We start from the raw sequence: 21,513 nt of genomic DNA, 5'->3' as shown, positions 1-21,513 counted from the left end.
GACACATTAACTGAACAGAATACACAAGTGGGATTCTCGCCGGCTCGGCTCCCGCTCTGGATGGGCAGTGATATCATAAATCTGTTAATTTACACATTCACAAAGTCTGCGCTTTTCTTGGCAGCTCCATCCTGCATTTGGCAGTTTAAACTGTGCTACTTTTAGACTAGGTTAAGGGTTTAACTTCTTGTTTTTCTAACATAGTTTTTCTGCTGACAGACCTAATTAAGCCAGACAGCCAAAAGAACCCAGGTATGTCGAACTCTCTTTGTAGTCCAGGGCCCAGGAATCTTTTAAGCCCAACACCACCAACCAGGTCCTACTTCGTTTTACTCCTATACAAATACACAGCATGACTCAAGACTCAACACAATATACTTAAATATCAAATGCTGAAAACTGCACATTTCCCTGTTTATTTCTGGAGAAAATGTGGCCTTATGTATTCATTTCATCTCATTTATTATAAGTTACATCCACAGAAATAGTTCCCTTCAGATCAAGGGTTTCTTTTGAAAAATAAAACCCCACATTGTTTAACTTCGGGAAAAATAGCAACATGACCTGACTTCCAATAACTCCGTTGATGCAAATTCGGTCTCTAACAACACATCGCTTGCCTTTAGCAGCATATCTGTGTTATGTCTGAACCTCTAGGACATCACAACTGAAAAGCTGCTCCGCAGCCTCCTCTCTGATTACCGAGCCAACTTTCCTGTGCGCCCATGTGTTTGGAGCAGCTGTTTAATTGGTATGAGAGCAGTAATGTGACTGGCTGAGGAACATAATGAAAAATCACTACACCCCACCAATTTCTATTCCGCTTCAACACATTCCTTTGTGCATACTGCTCCTGTGAGTAGAAGCCCTCATTGTGCTTGTGCATGATTTACACGGACTGTTATGATTGCTCTGTCAAAGATGAAACCATCACCATATTTGATTGAGGACTGAGGAATTTAACATAACACGAGCCACAATGACGTCTCATCACGCTCTGACGTTCTACCCCGCACACACGAGACCATGTTGGCTTGATTTAAAAGATGAAGCTGAATGCAGCACGGAGAAAGAAATAAAAGATTGTGAGATGAAGACGTGTGTGGTGAGGGGTGGGGGGCAGGAGAAAATCAAGTTATGAAGGGTAAAAAAACTGAAAAGGTGAGCAATGGTGCGAGGCAAAAAAAGGGAAAAAACTAAAGATGAAGACATTAAGAAAGTAGTGAGGGGGAAACCAGGCAGTTGCATTACAAGCTGCTGTCATTGTGCTTGTGATAACCTCCCACTGTGTGGAACGCCAGCTCTTCTCTGACCCATTTGTAATGATTAGCATACGGCCCGACAGGACTCCACTGATACAGAAAAGGCCTCTGTCGCATAAGTAGATAGTGTCACTGTCTGTCTCCCTAAACGCTCTCCGGGGATCTGTATCAGCAACTTGTTACCACACGTATGTGTGTGTAACTGGATCTACATGGACTGCTCAGTGTTTCTCGAAAGCGCCGTATGTGTGTGTGTTTGTGTGTGTGTTTGTGTGTGTGTGTGTGTGTATGAGAAGAAGAGGTCTGAGGCGGCGGTCCATTCCATATTCATGAGCAGGCAGCCAGGCGGTTCTTATCAGCCCGGTTCAGCTTTGTGGCTGCGTGTTGTCGCCACAACATGGAGGCCGCCTGCCCGGCAGCCACCGAGCCAGCAAGTATTTAATAGCAGAAGACCCAGGACCGGCAAGAGGTGGGATGAACTATGGAGTAAGGGAGGCAGAAGGGGAGGATGTGAGGATAAAGAGCAGTGGTAAAAGGGGATGAAAGTTGAAGGATGTAAAAAAGGAGGAGGAGTGATAAGGGGAAGAGGAGAAAGGAATATGAGAGGTGAAAGAGGAGGAAGGGAGAACGGGAAGTAAACAAGATGAGATACTGAAGGAGTCGGTAAGCAAGAGGCAAGGGATAAGAGAGGAAGAATATATCCATGGAAAGAGAGAGATAAAAAAAGATGGAGAAGATGGATGGAGCAAGGATGTGCATGTCCAGTAAAAAGGAGCGTGGAATGCTGAGAAATTCAATTTTTCTCTTAGAAATGAGAGAGCCAAGTGTGGCCAAGAGCTCTGGCAAGAGCAAGAATTCACATCATAAAAAGGAGAAAAGAGGTGCAGCCAGAAGGATGCAAGAGGTAAAAAAGATAGATCGAGAGATCCAGCAGATACAAAGAAAAAGAACGAGAGCGCGCGCGCGCGAGCTAGAGAGAGAGGCGTGGAAGCCTGGGGATTGGAACAATAATTCCCATCTAAAATTAGTCTCATTTTTCACCAACTCCTTTCTCAGTAATTCTGTAACACAATATGCTGAGCAGGGAAGCTCCTGGGGAACACGACATTATGAGAGCCGCTTCTGCCTGCTAGCTACACGCACGCGCACACACACACACACACACACACAGATAAAGACTTGTGGGTATGCAAACAAGTGCTTGACAGATGGAAAACTTGTTAGCAAACGGAGACATGTGTACATTTAAAGACAGACGGGAACACATTCTGCACACACACGCTAGCTATATATATATATATATATATATATATATATATATATATATATATATATATATATATATATATATATATATATATATGCAGCGAGCCAGAAAAAATGAAGGGGGCGAGCGGAGCATGCACGCTAATTACGTCAGTGAGGTCCAGGGCTAAACACTAATCTACAGAAGAAAATAAATGAGCATGCTCGCTCGGCTCCGCGCCTTCTGACTGGAAATCCTCCAAAGCGGTTTGGCTGAGTCAGGAGGAAGAAGAAAAAAAAAAGGTCCTTCTTTACAGGGAAAAAAAACGTAACGTAGATTTAGCGCCCACCTGTGAGAAAAGGAGTTCTTGGAGAGGTTCAGGTAGGAGAGGTCAGCGCAGCAGCCTCGCAGCAGGGCCCCAAACAGCTGGCAGAGAAACAGACAGAGAGAGAGAGAGAGAGAGAGACAGTGATGAACGGGTTGCGCTACGTTCACTACAGCTGAATGTGAGTGCGTTGCATAACAGTTACTTTGGCTCTTGAACGCTGCACAAATGATTAAAGCTGACACAAATGCAATTTGAACACACTAAAGAGAATGATGATGCTGTACGTCCTTCTTGGCAGAAGCCTCCCAATTAACAAAGAAAGGTCCCTAAATGCATCATGCTAGCATTAGATATGGAATTAAATGATAGTGTCATAGAAGCATGCAAATTGGTGCGTGGAAAAAAAGAAAGAACAAATGAGATGTTACTGCTGGTCAAATCAGGACAAAGCCGTTGTCGCAATTTGGTTTAGGATTTGTTTGATCCTTCTAGTGCCATATGGTTTGGGTTTATACACTGATACAACCGTTCTCATTAAGTTGAAATACACACACGCACGCACGCACAGTGTCACGGTCAAATGAATGTCTAGTTAACGTATGACGTTAAAAGTAACACAAATGTGATGAAACAGAACAAGATAAATTGTAATGATCAACAAAGAAATGTTGATAAGACAAAGTGGAGCAAAACAAATGACATGCCAATTGAATGAGTTTGAATAACAAAACCACAAGGATCATAAAACACTGCATAAAAGCCAGACGACAAAAAAAGATGGGCTTTCAGTTCATGTATAAAAACATAAATATTTTCAGATCCTTTGGAAGGCTGTTCCAGCTGCTTGGAGCATAATTTATGAAAGCATCGGCGCCAAATGTTTTCACTCTGCCGTGTGGAACGGCTAGAAGAGAAGGAGCAGAGGATCTAAAGGAGAACGGGAGGATCAGAGGATTTGGCTCAGGTAGTCTTCGACTTGATACGTGCGCGTTGGGATTAGCCGTGTACAGTGGTGGAAAGTAGCTTTTTACCCAATTCAAATTGCATTTGTACAGCCAAATATCACTAATCACAGCGTTTAAAAAGGGGATGCGCATCAGATGTCTTGCATAGAGAATGAACAGCGAGGGGGCCGACCCCTTGTTTGGAATCCACTGACCTAAACTGCTTGAGTGTATAAAGATCAAAAGAATGAGCACCACCTCGACCAGCTGCATCGATGCCTCAGTACTAACAGGCTGATCATGTAATATTTAACGATACACCAGTCACACGTTTTTCTTTTCATACTTTAACTATGTATTCCCACCTCAACTTTAGTAGTACTTTTAAATGCAGGATGATGAGCTGCAGCCACGTACAGTATTCACAAGTCACAAAGTCAGCCCCAACTCATTCATGGTGGCGCGAGACATCAAGACAGACCGGTCTACATTACTTATCTATGCCATCGATTGTGAATGTTTAAAAGATGTGGCATTTACAACGACAACTACACAGGATACTCTTAAATAGGAAATGATGAAATGAAAAGGTACGTATTTAAAAAATAAAATAAAACAACATCTGGGTGATTTAGTGATGGTTGTAAATTTAATTTCCCATGTACTTGCCAACTTCAGGGTAAAGGCCCCTCAGCTCTAGCAGCTGAATGAAATACAGCAGACGCTGCGTTGCCACCAATCTTTCAAAGTGTGTACGGAAAGTGCTCGTCCGTCAGAGAGAGTCGACCAATTCCCGATAGCGCGACCAAATGGGCAATAACAAGAGTAATTCTATTACACTGAATTAGAATCAAGCTAAAAACCAAACCAGCAAAATAAAAAAATTAGATCGTCATGGTCCAATTTGTGATACTGAATATCCATCAAATGTCATTTTCCACATAAAATATGGTCCAGGGGGGAGCAACCTGAAAACCTTTGTCGGAAATGGAATTGTGCTGTCAATCAAATGTCCTCTCCTTATATGATCAATGTGACGTTGGGCTGCTACACAGCCGGTTATCAACCTTCCATCAAAGTGAAGTCATGACTCACTTTTAAACTACTAGCATCTGGAAAGCACCGAGAGTGAACATACAGGAATCTGACTGTGGCCCATTTATTACCGAAATAAAGATGAGATATGCGTGTTTGCTGGACAGGAGAAAGCTCCAGGCGAATACGATCGGCATCAAAAGCCAATTCCTCGGAAGACTTTTAGCAGCGTCTCATCACTTGCGAGAGGTTAAACTATCGGAACAAATCCATTTTTTCCCCCTGGCAGAGTGATCCATCACGCAAATTGACTAATCGACCGTTGTCGGTACATCAACGCAGATTAAAAAACAGGAGCCTATTAATAATTCAATCCAACAGCCCAACACTAAAAAAGACAAATTCTCCCACAGACAGCTCTACTCTGAAAGGATAAATGACAATTAACAAAGCAGGTCATGAAGCAGCCATCACGGAGAGCACTCTTTCAGTCTCAAGGGGATTTTTAAGGAGAAATAGGGGGGAGAGAAAGTTTGAGAACTTGCAAAGAAAGCAGAATAGATGCAATGACTTCCACTCATGCACAAAATTCAATACAAAATTGATGGCCCACATTTACGGGGGGAGGAGGTGGGGATGGGTTTCACAGGGTGGACTATTTCCTCCTGCCTGACGAGCTGCCGGCTCCTTGAGGTTTAAAAACGCTCACGTGAAGTGCAGCGAGGACAGAAAGCAAACACACGTGCAGTAAAGTGAAAGGCATTGTGGTTATAAAAAAAGCCTTGCATCCTCAACTTGAGGTGGAGTCGGCGATTCTCAAGAGATATTGTTGATATTAAAAGTCAACACCCAACATAGTGACATTATTGGCCTTTTCCTTTGCACACAGGCGCAAACACCGCCTGTTGCGGATTGGCTGGAATAGTACCGTGTTGCCAAGTCTGAAAATTACTGGCTGCACCTTTAAGCACCTTGTTTTTTGGTATACAATTTGATTTGCACTACATGTTTACATTCTACAATTACCTCTTTATATGGTAGTTGTCTTGTAAGTGGCGCAGTCCGCCATTTCCGCGCTGCATCAACACTGCAATAACAGTGTTTAAGGTGTATTGTTTTAAAGATGAAATGACACAAGAGAAATGAGACAGGTTAAACACTTGTATCAGGAATAGTTGATTTTAGCAAATTCTACATAAAAATAACCTATTGAAATTATCCGATACTACAAAAATAAATCCTTAATTCCGGACTAAAATTACTTGATGATCAAGAGTTGTTGTTGTTTTTTATAACTGAACGGCATCATGTTTCAGAAGCCGATTATATTGGTTTGTATTGAATAATTATCTTGGAAATATGTGCTAGAGCAAAAAGTACAAAATGTCCCTCTAAAATACAGTGGAGCACAAGCATGGCATGGAAACAGTGAAGCATAAGTACCTCAAGGCTGCACTCGAGCACAGTACTTGAATATTTTCAAGTTACATCACTGTACTGAATCAGCACCAGCGTTAAAATGAGTCGGTGAAAGTGTTGAAACCAGCGGACCAGTGAGCATGCCTGATTTGAAATATGACGAGGCATTGCTGTCAACCTCCACGTCAGCCAGCAACGGTCCTGCTGAGGTGTCAGTGAGCAACGAGTCTCAGTATCTCTCTCGTCGAGCCGAGTCTGACCTCTTAACCTCCCCCCAAGCAGCGGGGAACACAATGAAATAAGATATTTATGTCTGTTTCATCGCAGGTGGTCCCATCAGCAGCAATGCAGTACCGACGAGACAATCAACACTGAACGTGACCTCCCGTTCAGTGTTCAGTGTTTGTTCTTCCGCAGGGTGACCAAAAGCGCCCCCGTCTTCGGTCGTGACTTTCAACATGTTCCCACGAAACCAGGAAAAACTGCCATCTCAGCGGTAACCAGCGGTGGCGCACGCGTTCCAAGCGCGGCCCCTTGAATTCTTTCAGAGAAAAGGCTCCGTCATTCTCTCACCCGTTACTCGGAGTTGCTAATGCGGCAGGACACTGTTTTGTCACAGTGTCAGACACGCTAAATTTAGACACAGACAAAGTCGTCCTTCTGAAGTGACAAAGATGTGAACAAAGCCGTGGAACAAAAGGGTCCTGTATGCTCATCGTACAATGCGTCATTGATGTACTTTACAGGAGGCTATACATTTCTGTTGGAGGACATTTAAAGAGCCATACCATCACCCAACGCTTCATGCACAAAGGAGCTCCAAAAAAGACTCTGTGTCTACTGAGGTAACATTGTTTTTGTGTGGTGGGCCATTCATATTCAGGACACTTACACCCCCCCCCCCCCCCCTCCCTTCTGTTGCTTGGCCCAAATCCCATCTGAGAGATGAGATCGGACGAGGGGACGGGTGGGATAGTGGCTGTCACAGAGGCAATGAGTACAAACCGAGTCCACGGTGCAGTCTGTCCCAGACAGGTCCAGATGGACCAGGCAGTTGGGCTGAGCCAGGAACAGGTAGAGGTTCTGTACGGGGAGAAGGAAAATGTCTTTTAGGGAATGAATCTTAAAAAATATAATGTGCAGACAGTGCTTATTTAAATACAGGGGGAAAAAAGTATTTATCAGCTTGTTTTCATGTTTTGCAACAAAGACTCTTTCACATCAAAAGAGAAAAACACATCTGGGATGAATGAAGCTTTGAATGTCTATTGTCCTATTCTATGACATCATCAGGCTGAACAAAATGAAAAGAAAAATGGTTTGTTATTGTGTTTATATATATTAAATTGATGGTCCTATTAGATTGATGCTAGACCGGCCTGTTAATACGGCGTCCTTTTGTGTGCGACGTGCAGGAGACACAATATTTTCTCTGTGAAAATGTTGTTTTGTGGTTGTGAGATTTTGTGAGACAAAAACGATATTGTGGATTTGGGAAAATCTGTCTTTTTTTCCAATAAATTCTTACTTTTGAACTTCACAACGATAATGATCTTGAGATATTGGAAATATTTGGATCACAGAAGTCGGAAACAATGCTAGGTAGAGTTTAATACTAAGTCTGAGTGTCCATACAGTGTTTTCTTTTGGCATAAAACCCGCTTTGGGAGTCCTTCATCCACAGTGACGACACCAGCGTCTCTCTAAAAAGTTCAGAGATTTGCAAAAAGAAGTGCTTGGAGAGGCTGCAGAAAACAGTCAAAGTTGTGCTGGTGCTCTAGACAAAAAATTTTTTTAAAAATTGGACACCTCAATCTTTTTCTGCAACTGTGCAGAAAAACTGTGTGAAATACTGGGTTTTAACAGAATGATTAGACATGCAAAAAAATATATTACGCTGCGTCACATTGGAATGTCAGCTTTATAAAGGAAGCTTGAAAGCTTTGAACTATTCGGTACAGCCCGATGAATAACACATTGCAGAATAATTCACACCCTGAACATCTCTTAGAGGACCGTTAAAGCCATCATTAAGAAATGGAGGGCTCATGGCACAGCGGAGAATCTGCCTCAAAATAAAACTGAGTTAGAGTGTACAAGAAGGCCCTGAAGGAGCTCCAGTCTTCCGTGGCACAGACTGGAGAGACTGTGCAGACAACAACAGGTTGCCAGCTGCTTCACGGGCGAGTGTCAGAGAGAAAGGCACCCTGGGAAACACATGAAATGTAGGAGGTTTGTCAGAAGGCACGTGGGAGACTCAGAAGTCAGCTGGAAGGGGCGTCTGGTCGCATAAGAGCGTTTTACCCATCATATCATCATAAACAAGCTGCATCATCCCTATCATTATGGCAGCATCATGCTGTGGGGACGCTTCCCTGCGGTGGGGCCAGGAAGGCTTGTGAGGGTAAAATTAATGCAGGAAAATGCTGTACTCTTGTTTTTCCCCAAACAAGAGTAGAGCAAAAGCTCCACAAGTGAAAACAACAACTTGAGTATCCAGGGGTCTACATCTCGATCCAATTCAAAATTTGTGGATTGATTTGAAAATGGCATCACTCACGATCCCTGTGTATCACGACAAAGCAAAAAGAAGAATCGCAAAGAACAATGCAACTATGTATTTTAAAAGCATTATTAATTTAGATTACTTTGTACTAATACTTTGTACTCAAACTGTATTTTTCTGTTGCACAATAAATCCGACCATGATTTAATGTTGCAAAGCAGTGCTCAGCTTTCCATCTTAAGTTGGAGTTTGTCCATCCTGGTGGTGTAGATTCTCTCATTAAACCAATGCAGAAGAGCGCCAATCAAACCTCAAACAGTGGAAAACTATGATGGAAATATGTAGATGTAAAGTATTTCTGTTTGGTTCACATATTCATTAGAGGACGGTTACAATCTCCTCGTCACTCCACACACAAAATGTATTCTATTTTTCTTGAATTTCCATCTTTTTAAATTAAAACTATTGCATATAAACAGGTGGATGATAACAAATAATAAATAATTATTTCTGTGGCCCTCACCGTGGCGTCTTCTCCAGACAGAACCCCAGGGTTTTTGCTGAGATCCAGATGGAGCAGAGAGTTGGAGTAGTCGTCGCTTGAACACAACGCCTGGGACAGAGTAACAACACCTAACGGGGAACAGAGGAAGAAATGGAGACGTAGGCATGAGGACTTTGGATGAATGCATCTTTGAATCGTTTAATGATCTTATAATCATCCTTTTTTCCCCCCACCGGGCCAACTTAATGCTCTGGATGCAACTTATTAGCAACTAATGAATATACTCCATCATAAAAGAGGATGAGCAAGCCATGTGCCGAAAAAAAATAATAACTGTGCAGAGACTATTAAGTTTCTATGGCAGGTTAGTATCAAAAAAAAGCTTTTAGAGGAAGCCAGCAACTTTCTTTTCCAGCATCCAAGTGGACCCTGAAAGCCAAAACAAAAAGAAAAATCACTCTCTCAAATCAGATCACAACACATTTACACCCACGGGCCCAATGGAACCCCTCATTAAAATCCTAACCCTGCAAGACTGATGCAAAGCACAGCACGGCGTGGAAATTTGAGGATTAAATATAGACACGAAATAACTGGCAGCAACAAAAAAAAAAAAAAAACTTAACAACCACCGTTAATCTTTGTGCTATTCACTCAATGCTGCATCATCGATTATACACAGCAGTTGCGGGAAGTGACTTTTTCCTGCTCTCAAGCGTCGGCCAGAGTGAAGCCAGCTACTGCATGTGCTTGCACCCGAGCTGGCAAGGCGCTAAGCTCTTCATCCCTAATTTGTAGCGATTAGGAGCGAAATGAGGGGAAGAGGAGACAGGGCGTCTAATCCCCCACTTCATCTATCCATCAGCCTTTTAGGCGCCATCCGGTCCGTGTGACAATGTCAAGTGTGTGGGAGCAGCAGTGATGTATCGGCCTATTTGTGTGTCTGATCGCATCTCGGAGACGTGTGTGTGTGTGTGTGTGTGTGTGTGTGTGTGTGTGTGTGTGTGTGTGTGTGTGTGTGTGTGTGGGCCAAGTGTGTGAGCGAGGGCTTGTGACATGTGTGTAGGTGTTTCGGAGACAGAGAGGAGAGAGCAGAGGAGAGAGCGGCAGAGAGAGAGATATCTATAAATATTCAACAAAAAAGAATCTCAGCCCCTGCAAAGTCACACCTGCATCCACCATTCAAGGTCAGCACCATCACCGCATTCCTCCAGAATCACTGTGTCAACCCTGTTGTCTTTTTCAAATGGAGCCCCATTGTGGTTTTCTCCATTCATGTAGTACACTATCGAGGTCGTCGTGTACACAACGCTCAGCTTTCAGCTCTACAGTTACGTTTCAACGCCTCCTCGGCACGACAGTCCTGTAAAAGGCAGAGCGCAGTCTTTCCAGAGGCAGAGGGATTTGGGGGTGGGTGGGTAGGGTTAGCTTTCAAGCTGGCCAGCAACACCGTGCAACAGATAGAGAGGTTGTAATGCCTCCGTTTCATGCCATTTCAGGCTGCTTATTTTACCCCTTAAAATACTCCCATAGAACCTTTAAAAAGTGGATGCTTATTTGTATGACCCTCCCAGAGAGAAAAGGGGACAATGCAGCGTCTGCAAACTGTCTAAAAATATGTTCCTTTATCTTTTTTTTTGTCCATTTTAACTATAGTTTATTTACGAGAAAAAACGGTATTTGTGTATACGGCTTAATCACACCAAATCACATGAATGTCATGAAGTCAAATGGCAGTTACTGCTACTTTGGCTAAAGCTGACTGGCATAGCAGAGTTCAGCAGTTTTGGGTGGAGGCGTTCCCTCAATAATAATTGGAGTTAGCTACTTCCGCATTTGCAAGTGTTGGTTAACAAGGAGAATTACCAGATGTCAGACCATCACAAATCTCATTTTTCAATTACACAAAATAGCTTGGGGAAAAAATACTGGCCCTGACTCTCTCACCTGCCAGCTTCCACTTGACGTCTCTCTCTCTCTCTCTCTCTCTCTCTCTCTCTCTCTCTCTCTCTCTCTCTCTCTCTCTCTCTCTCTCTCTCTCTCTCTCTCTCTCTCTCTCTCTCTCTCTCTCTCTCTCTGCCTCTCTCTCTGCCTCTCTCTGCCTCTCTCTACCTCTTTTAGCTCGCCGTCTCTCTGCAGCAGATGATGAACTAAATACGCTAGTGGCTTCAAGAGCCCCGATATCAACAAACCAGAGCGCTGTACACAAAAGTCATTATTCATGATCGGATCCAAAAACTGTAAAAAACAGAACTTGTCGTCCGATTTAAATATGTTCTTTGGAACAAATGGCATGCCACGGATGCTTTGTTCAGGGAAAATAACCTAATCTAAAAATAGTCATTTATTCGATCCAAATCACTTTATTCAATGTCTCATTTAAAATGAAAAACGTAACCAGAAGTAGCGTGACAAATATTAAGTGGAATTGACTCTCAGGCTGTGAAATATCAGGATCAGTGCCCATAATACAACAGAGGTGAACAGACAATCCAGAGAATTAACTGAATCATTTTCATGGAAATGTTTTCAACTAAAGAAAAATACTCCGGATGAAAACCTTCCTCAGAGAGCTGTGTTACACCTCCATTGTATTGTGGAGGCAGAAATCACACAACAGAATCTCCCGCCAACTGATTGGCAACACTGTATTTTCACAAAATAATATTTTATCATACATTGCATGAACCAAATAAAAAGTAGTCCAGATATGTAGTCGCTGTGTTTGCCTTTTTAGGGCAGCATGCTACTTGCCTGCAATTAAAATGATTCAGAGAACCCATAAATGGAATTAAAAGAAAATCCTTAAAAATACACTATAATGACCAAAAATGCTATTAAAATCTGGCTATTAATGTATGGACTTACATCTGCACCAATATGATCCCTTTGCATCTGCTGTAACACTCGTGGATGGCTGTATTGTTTGGGATAAAAGCAATGAAATTGGGACACTGTACTAATGCCGATGTAGGATCAACTGCTTACGATTGTGACCTGATTATCATTTGGTAGATGGGTCACACAGTGCATGCATGGCTCGGTTTATCTATGAGAGTTAAAACTAGCCCAAATAAATAATAAAAAAGGCAGAGGGGAAAGCACTGTAATCCAAGAGCCCGCTTTCTCGACCTTGACATAAAGATTCCGCTCTGATGTTTGTGTTTTTGAGCAAGACAAAATGTATTTAGACATTCATTTACATTCAGTAAATACATTTGTTTGTGTGGGATCAGCCACTAGAGGCTGCTGTGTCAGAGGGGAGCACTCATACCCTTGGAGGACAGGGAGGTCTTGGAGAGATTGAGAAGGCGCAGTCCCTTGTTGAGGCGACACACTTGTTGAATGAGGTTGGAGACTCCTAGAAGAAGAAGAAGAAGAAGAAGAAGAAGAAGAAGAAGAAGAAGAAGAAGAAGAAGAAGAAGAAGAAGAACTAATTTAATCACAGATAAACAGTCCAAATAATTGTTGCTTGATTAATAAGTTGCCTATTATGATGATCGTTCAATTGTCCTTTTCTATTGAAATAAAATGCTGCACAAAATGTGGAGACTAACTGGTTACGGAGCAGCCTGTGACTGTGACCTGAAATTATCAGACAAAACAAGCAACTTGAAGACACCACGTTGGGCTCTGGAACACATTTCACAGACCGAACGAGGGATCAATTACTGGTGGAAATAGCTGACATAAACGCTAATGAAAATCATTTTTACTTGGAGCTCTGCACCCATCCACTTTAAGAGTTACGAGCCCACACAGAGCTTTGCCACTTGTCAAGCCAAAATGAAAACCTCTCTCAATACATCGTCCTCAAAGCACACATACAGCTATTTACCCACATGTATACTATTACAGCTAAGAAAAAAATATTAATAACATTTCACCAACATAGTTAGCAATCTCACTTTCTCCCACTGTGCCCAGTGCAGGAAGAAACTCATAAAAATACCACATGCCAAGCCAAATCACCTAGCCTTTGATTAAAACGCACAGCTGCCATTATTATTGATAATAATATGATAGAAAATGTTTTTGATGCTGCCGTTTATATTCCTAGTGATGAAAATAATAAAACTAATTAAAAAAAATACACTTCAGGACTGTACTACTGTTTTCGTTTTGTTTGCCATGCGTTTGTCGTGTTGAAAATGAGACACAACTCAATTTCGCTGTGCATCCCTGTGTTGCATAATGGAAATAAATTATCCTTTGACTTATCTTTATTGAAAATAAACGGCTTTTTATGTAGGCGTAAACCTGTTTTCCTGGTTATGGCAGGATTGTGTATGAAATGTGTAAAAGGCATAAAAAAACTAACATCTATAATGTTGTAAACAGACGCAGCAACACGGAAGGTCATTCTTTACTGTGATTATAGAGATTATTGTTAAGGCTGAAGCAATTTTTTTGTCGCAATGAAGACACACACACACACACACACACACACACACAGGCAATCGTGAGCACAAAGAACGTATTGAGGCGAGTGGAAGTGACATGTGTCAGACTGGAGGAAAGAAATTACCTAATGAGTGATACGGCCATGCATGCAAAGCCCGGCCTTGGAATACAGACACATGTACAAACCGCTTATTTTCTTCTTCTGTTGTACAACTGGGATTGGGAGGTACAAGGAGACAAATTTCTCCAGCAATCAGTATGACTGAGGCACATAAAATAGAAAAAATGACATTTACATCCATGTGTGTCTGGAAGAACTGTAAAAAGCGCTTCCATTTGTTAAGAAAATAGAAGTATTTGCCTAACGAGGAGTACCGGCTCCGAGACGTGGCATGAAAGGCAGACGAGTGAGAAAGAGAGAAGAACCGAAAGTCAGGGTTCTGTGAGGCGAGAGATTGATTTTTGAATTCTTTGAGAGCCAACAGTGAACAATGCCCTGACAGACACAGCAGGAGAAGGGAGGGAGAGTTCACACAGGGCAGTTCGGTACCTTGGTTGTCGAGTGTGTTATGAGCAAGGTTGAGGGAGTGAATCACAGAGGCTGGATTCTCTGACAGCGCCGACGCCATTTTCTGCGGGAAGTCCCTGGAGACAAAACGTTTAAAAAAGGAAAATTACGTTTTCTGTGAAAAAAATAAATAAACAAAGGCTATTTCAATACATATATCAAAGAAGACAAAGACAAACAGTAAATCCACCGCAGAGATTCACAGACTTTAACTGAAAGCAACTGGTAAAGTTTCCCCATTACTCTTGGTAATGGGTGCAAAATATCTAGATCAAGCAGCAGCACTGTTCCTTTTGAAAAGAAGTGGGTTTGATTTGAAATGCACGCATCTTTTATATTAATATTATATTATAATAAAATAATGTCCAGATATAACTAATTTATTCACTAGCTGCTAATTTTGCCAACTTCTTTTTAAACAAAAAGTTTCTGAACCACAAATTATATATATTTTTTCAAATCGTATCAAAACTTAAATATCGCATTGACACTAGTATCAACCTACGAGAGGTAATATTAAATTAGTTTGAGCGTTTAATCTAGTTTAGTCTATACATGCTGAGGCTTTTGAGTGTCTCTCAGGGCGTTGTTTTTTTTTTCAGCCTTTAAATTCACAGTTTTGGTCTCATCAACCTCATTCCAACAACAGCAGGCAGCTGTTATCAGCGGAAAAGCTCTGATGAAGCCGCTGCACACATTTCTGACTCTAAATGAGAGACAGACAAAGTGAGCAACTAGCTGCTGAACATATCGGAGCATTTTGCAGCTTAAGAGCCAACTAGTAGTGAGGAGTCGATGGGGACCAAAAGAGAGCACACGGGCGCGCACAGAGCACACATACGGACACGGCACGCACACAGGTGAGAACACACAGGTGAGCACCACACACACACGGGCGCACACACAGTGAACAGAGAGAGAGAGCGGCGAAAAATATGTTGCATGCTTTTCAATGGGATTTGCTGCTTTAAGCTAACACTATTTTAAGTTATCAGCCATCAGTTTTAAAGCCTAACAGTGCATGTATGTGCGGGTTAAGACAAACCGGCTGCAGCATGGAGCTCCATAAACGGCGTTTCTGACTATATCGAGAGTCTCTGGGCGCAAGAGGAAATGCTGATTTTAAAAGTTCACCGTACGCCGTAACAGGCTGCTGCGCATGCGCGACTCGCCGATTCTTGGCAAGCCGATCTTTATGAGATCTCCGTGAGGTCTTTCTGCTGTTGTGTCTTTTATCAGAAAACAGACCTCAGCTCATTAAGCATGAATTGAGAGTCCAGTGTAGAGGAAAGCAGCTCACTAAGCCACTGATGCAACCTAATGCTCACACATCTGCACTTATTCGTTGTTTTTTTTTGCAAAAAAATAGCTTATTGTTTTCCACAATAAGCTATTTAGTAGTAACTAAATATTAGTTATTTTTTGCACGGATATAACTTTATTTTCATTTTTCTAACAAAGTGATAAAAACATGTTTTTCCTTCCATCATTGTTGTGGAAATGTTAATAATTATTGTGAGGAATAATTAACATTGATATGTGATCAGACAGTTCACATATAGTATAATTAAAAGATGATCTGTGCAACTTTGTTGTTCAGGAAGTTTGTATCAAACAAGTAGCCCTTTGGATTATTTTGTACCTCAAAGTAGCTCTCGGTTCCAAAAAGGTTGGTGACCCCTGGGTCAGACACACAATGCTAATGTTTCTCAGTGTCAGTTGGATGTGTAACACTCTACTGTTCGCTAACATGTTAGCAACAACAACTGTATGAGGTGATAATGTCACTGTTATGTTAAGTTTTTCTACCCTGAAGTAGACACAAAAACAATTAAGGCTGCTTTTTACATCAAATACATAATTAACTGTAGTCAACAAAGAAAGATTTATTAGATGGGAATCCCCACTTACAAAAATTTCCCTCAAGCATGAGCATGTGCAGTCAGGATTAATGTAATTACACCCTTCTTCTCGTTAATAAGTGTTTGGAATAAAATGCTAATTAATTCAAGACATTTAAAATTAGTGCCTGCAGGTTCCTTTCAAATCTCTTAAAATAGCACATAATTCAAATCACATTACAAAAAGTATAGTTTAGCTGGAGTCCATCAAGTCACATACTTTAACAGTCAGATACCACACTGTTTAGGTTTCTTACTCTGGCTTTTTCTTTCCCTTCGCTGTGAGTGTTTTGCTGCAGTGCTCGTGGAGAGCCTTCAATACAAATTGCCCTCTTTCTTAGAAGTGATTTAACACAAGAAAAGAATAAAAACTTCATCATTATGCAGTAGTAAATCATCTCGCCTCGAGGCAGCCAATTCATCTCAATTAATACTAAATAAGGAAACCGCTCCGCTAAATGATGCTAGCCGTTCATGGGAGGTGACAAGTCTCGCCAGGTGAAGCCCAAGATTTTACTAATGGGGAAACAATACACCTGCCACGGGCAGACAGGAGGGACCTTTATTGGATGAAAGAGTGGAGGTTAAGAGAGGTGCGAGAGAGAGAGAAAAAAAAGAGCGGAGACAGAATTGGAAAGGTTAAAACGGGCGAGCGGTGAGGTGAGGATGATTGGAGAGCTGAGATGAGCCGAGGTGAAGAGGTGAGACCAAAGAGATGGAAGTGAGGAGAGAGAATACAAGCGAAGCAGAAAAGGAGAGGGGAGATGTGAGACGAGAGCGAATCTTAAAAAGAAAAAAAAGAAAAAAAAGGGCAAAAGAGGAGAGGTGGAGGTGTGTTTGAGTTGACCAAAGTGTGAGGAGCGGAAGAAAAGCAGAGGAAATTAAATTAACCGAGAGCTGACAAGCAGGGCTGATGAACGAAAACTCACGATTTGAGTCCCGCATTCTCCAGAGTGAGCTCCTCCAAACTGTTGGACTTGCTGACTGTGTGCAGGACCTGGTCCACCACCTCCGACCCCTGGAGACAAACAAAAGGGTCATGTGACCAGAGGAAGAACATCGGCAGGGGAAGTGAAAAGCAGGCAGTAAAATCAGAAGCAACAGACAACAATGTGTTAGTGATGGTAAATTCTACACTGGTAAAGCAGTTTCCTAAAAGCAGTTATTTATTAGATTGCCTTCATGATATACTGCCTATACGACCATACATAATCTACAAGGCTATTTATTTGAATTTACTTATGAATTCAAACTGGGGGCAAAAATAAGGGGCACACACTACAGCGCATACCCTTATACGCACACATATGCGCCTTAAACGCAACTGTTCTGCAAAGGCAAGAACATGAGAGATTTGTCCATTTCTTGTTTTCTCGTCGGTCTGAAGTGGGCGAGTCTCAGCTGGAAAGCATTGATGTCATGTACTTCCCTTTCATGCACCAAGTGGAATCCCTGTTTTAATCGAACACCAGTTGTGTAGTTAAATCTCAATAACTCGGGCGGTGTTTCCCCCTACCATTATATTATGGGGGCAGGGCGCCCCCCTGAAGAAACCCCCCGCTCGCCCGTAATTTATTCTCTAGCGCCAGATCACAATACGTCATTTAAAGTACCTTGTTCTGTTATCAAACAAACTAAATGGCCGTATTTTATTGACGGGATTGACACAACAGCTTGTCATTTCTGTCTCTACGTGGTCGCGCGTGAACACTTCTCCTCTCCTCTGCGCTGCTCTCTGTATCGTGCACGGCGTTGTTCCGTCCCGATGCGCAGAGACACGTGCGCGCACACCGTTGAGCGCTAAGCACCAAGCAGCGGGCAGAGAGTGTAGAAAAATATGTTGCGTGAAAAGCAGACAACTATATCTGTGTTTTAAACGCTCCCAGGTAGAAGATGGCAACAGTAGCCCTCCTGCAAGGAGCACCGGAGCAGCTCTCTGAACCAGAGCAGCTCTCTGATCCAGAGCAGCTCTCTGATCCAGAGCAGCTCTCTGAACCAGAGCAGCTCTAATGCTCCAAGTGAAACGAGCCAAAGTGCTCGTGTCTTGTACCAACAATGAGCTGCTGGTTTCACACATTACAAATTACACGGACATAAAACTAAGTCATTAATAAATACATGGAGAAATGCCTGTACGTTCGGGTAAATGTTCACGGTTAACAGATTACGCTGCGCATGCGCGACTCGGCAATTTTTGGCGTTCTCCGCGAAGTCGTATTTTGTGCTGTTCCGTCTCTCAAAATTGGAAAAATATCTCATCTCGTCATGGAGCATGAACTGAGAGCAGCCATATGAAGTCTACAACCGCGTATTAAAAAGATGTGTAGAGGAAAGCAGCTCACTGCAGTCACCAATACTGATACAACCTGATGCTCACAATGTCTCATTCTGTTTTGTTCTGCAATTTGCTTTTAGTTTTCCAAAATGAGCTATTTAGTCGTAAGTACATATAATGATTTTTTTGAACAGATTGAACTTTATTTTCATTGTTTTAAGTGATTGCAGTTTTTTTCTTCTTTTTTGTGGTCTGACAGGGCAATTTGGTTAAATTGAAAGTTATTGTTATTGTCCTTTATTCTGTTATTTATAAAAGCACAGATGGAGTCAGAAAATGATGTTATTTACAGAAATAGTAATGCTTTTGGTGTTTGTGTCATTGATTGTCGGTGTCGACGAGGTCTCTCCTCCCCCCGCCAAAGCTGTAAACCTAGGGGAAACACTGTAGCGGTGTCCTTTTCACATTATTGAGTTTTGCGGATCGAGCTTTGAACACACTATTCTGTTGTAAAATACTATCAAGCAACTTTTTTTTACAAAAGGAGTCCCGTTCCACGTACACAAGGACAATGAATACCTTTCTCATTAGAAAACCAAGTTTTGCCAGGCTTTAAGAATCAACAAATTTACTGTAATGCCTTCCAAAAACTTATAAAAGTATGGGTTTAACTTTTAGAGCAGACTGTTTTCATGCAGTTCACCTCAGACGGATACCACTTACTCTAATGCACATAATGAATATTTAATAAAATAGATCAAGAGATTTCTTCATACACATTTGTACTGCAGTGTGCCAAATGAGCAGATAAAAGAAAAGCGTAATCAATATAATCAATGTAATCTGATAACACACAGGTTAGCAAAGGAAACATGAAGAGAAAAAAGGATAGTTACTATGCGCATGTCCTTGCAGTGCAGCTTGGTGAACCAGGTGTTGTACGCAATGGATGCCACGATCACCGCCAAGTCCCTGAAATGGACACACACACACACATACACACACACTTTTAGAGATAAAATGCAGATCTTTAAATTAGACAACTCCATCTGCTCCAACCATTTAATGTCATTGATCCATAAATCTGCATCATCGCGGGCCAAACTTTTTTTCTTTGCTCGCCGTTTAGTAAAAAGCAGTTCATCATTGTGACAAGGAGTACACCATGTGGGCAGGGCTGCTTTCTAAAAGATGATATTGCAGCCCTGCTAAGAAGAGGAGAGACGCAGAGAATAAGAAAATAAACAAAAAGATGTAAAGATCAATACCTGGGTCAGTGGATTACTCAATAAAAGCCTTGTTTCATCCCAGCTACAGACCTCAAACATGGCTACAGCCACTGCTACACAAACAGACAAGAAACCCACAAACAAGACTGACTGACTCTGTGTGTGTGTGTGTGTGTGTGTGTGTGTGTGTGTGTGTGTGTGTGTGTGTGTGTGTGTGTGTGTGTGAAAAGAAAGCAAGATGATGGAGAGAGAGAGAGAGAGAGAGAGAGAGAGAGAGAGAGAGAGAGAGAGAGAGAGAGAGAGAGTTTTAGAATCCTCTAAGGTCCAACTAAAGCCACACTGCTGCTACACCTGCTATACATCATCTGACAAACAAGCAGCAACACAGAAAGGGAGGAGAATAAGCCCGGAGAGAGAAAGAAAAGGATGAAAAGAGGAAAGCGAGACAGAGTGGAAACACAGAGTGAACGAGAGAGGAAGAGAAAGTGTAATCGAGCCGGGGCGGGTCCTGTTGCCAATAACCGCAGTAGCCAGGACATTACAGTAGATCTCAGAGGAGTGAAATGGCTACAGGCTGTGTTCCTTTTTCATAACCATGCCAGCCATCAGACCGGTCCGACTGTAGCCGTGTGTGTGTGTGTGTGTGTGTGTGTGTGTGTGTGTGTGTGTGTGTGCAGATGATGCACATGTCAAGATTCATCACAGACACCAACTGTTGATTGGTGTTTTGACAGCGGGACATGTGATTGACCTCTGTGATGTCTCACTGAAGTCAGGTTGTGGAAAGTGATCATTCTCTATTCAAACAGTACAATGTAAACAATTATTGTACTTGTTTTTTTAGGCTGCGTTCAAATTTGGTCTCTTGCATGCAAGCCCCAAACACAATCTGTCTGCTCCGACTGAAAATGTGAGAACATGTCGACCTGAGCAGACGCCCAATGGGGTCCAAATGGGGTCTATTATAATCCAAATGTGTCCTTCTAGTAAACCCCGTCAGGCTCCAACAGTTATGTCAGCCCATGATATGCCCCTCTGTGATCTTCTTAGACCTTACCAGGGATGGGTTTAAGAAAAGAGAGTTTCTCCTGAGATAGTTCAGAAGACAAAAGGGCACGGGGTCCTTCAAATCAAAGTCTCTTTGGCTGCATGGCTGTGCTCAGACTATTAAATGGCAATAAACCCTTTTAGATTATTTAATACCATGTGGGGCAAAGCCGGGAGACAGTGTCAATAAACAGGGTTCCTCCTGACGAGGGAGCGTTGTACATTTCATGGCTGTGTGCTCATTAGAGTTCATATTAATTGTGTACAACTTATTGGAGTGATGGACAAATGTCCTGAGGTGGAGAAGGGGGGGTCCATCAAAAACATTATTATTCATCATGTGGGAACCATGAATATTCATAGCACTTTGTGAGAATACCCTTGCCATGGAAGGAGGATACACTGACCTGATTGGTGGCACGAGAGTCAGAGAGGTTAGAAGGCACTAAAAGTCTTAGGATTCATCCACTGGGCATAATAAATATTCATAACAGATTTGACAGCAATCTGGCCGACTGTAGGACAAAAAAAAGGACCGCCTTCTCTTGTCAGAATACAGCTAGGTTTTGACCGTATGGTAATAAATCAATGCCGCAGTCTAACCCCGTACAGGCCTGTGACTCAGGTCCTGTAACAGTGACAGCTGAGGCGGCTGGCAGCAGTGAGCTGTGGAGCTGCGGTCCTGCTTCAGTGACAGGAAGAACTAACCAGACAGAGAGTTGGTGAGAAGTTGGATGCGGCATCCAGACTTGTTAGTGAGTGAGAGTGTGTGCGTATGCAGAGGAGTGACTGTCAAGGCAAGAGGAGCCCCAAAAGTTCTTGGGGCAGTAAGGCGTAAAACTGT

The 21,513-nt window shown here is 42.3% G+C and overlaps 1 protein-coding gene across 4 annotated transcripts in view; it reads right to left on the bottom strand.

Moving 5' to 3' along the window:
• Positions 1 to 21,513, bottom strand: part of carmil3 (capping protein regulator and myosin 1 linker 3) — a 75,168-nt gene that overhangs the window by 31,129 nt on the left and 22,526 nt on the right. For all 4 annotated transcript variants that reach the window (XM_068568606.1, XM_068568635.1, XM_068568626.1 and 1 more), the window contains exons 10-16: positions 19,290 to 19,365; positions 17,048 to 17,136; positions 14,200 to 14,294; positions 12,520 to 12,606; positions 9,264 to 9,373; positions 7,240 to 7,317; positions 2,858 to 2,934 (exon numbers count right to left, since the gene is read on the bottom strand). In XM_068568606.1, coding sequence (XP_068424707.1) covers positions 2,858 to 2,934; positions 7,240 to 7,317; positions 9,264 to 9,373; positions 12,520 to 12,606; positions 14,200 to 14,294; positions 17,048 to 17,136; positions 19,290 to 19,365 — 612 coding nt within the window. The remainder of the gene's footprint in view (positions 1 to 2,857; positions 2,935 to 7,239; positions 7,318 to 9,263; positions 9,374 to 12,519; positions 12,607 to 14,199; positions 14,295 to 17,047; positions 17,137 to 19,289; positions 19,366 to 21,513) is intronic.

Source organism: Clinocottus analis, unplaced genomic scaffold (genome assembly GCF_023055335.1).
Source record: "Clinocottus analis isolate CAN_PGR_092001 unplaced genomic scaffold, fCliAna1.0.p SCAF_11, whole genome shotgun sequence".
NCBI classification, from domain to species: domain Eukaryota; kingdom Metazoa; phylum Chordata; class Actinopteri; order Perciformes; family Cottidae; genus Clinocottus; species Clinocottus analis.
The sequence above is the reverse complement of the archived record's forward strand: the minus strand, read 5'-3'. Positions and strand labels throughout refer to the sequence as shown.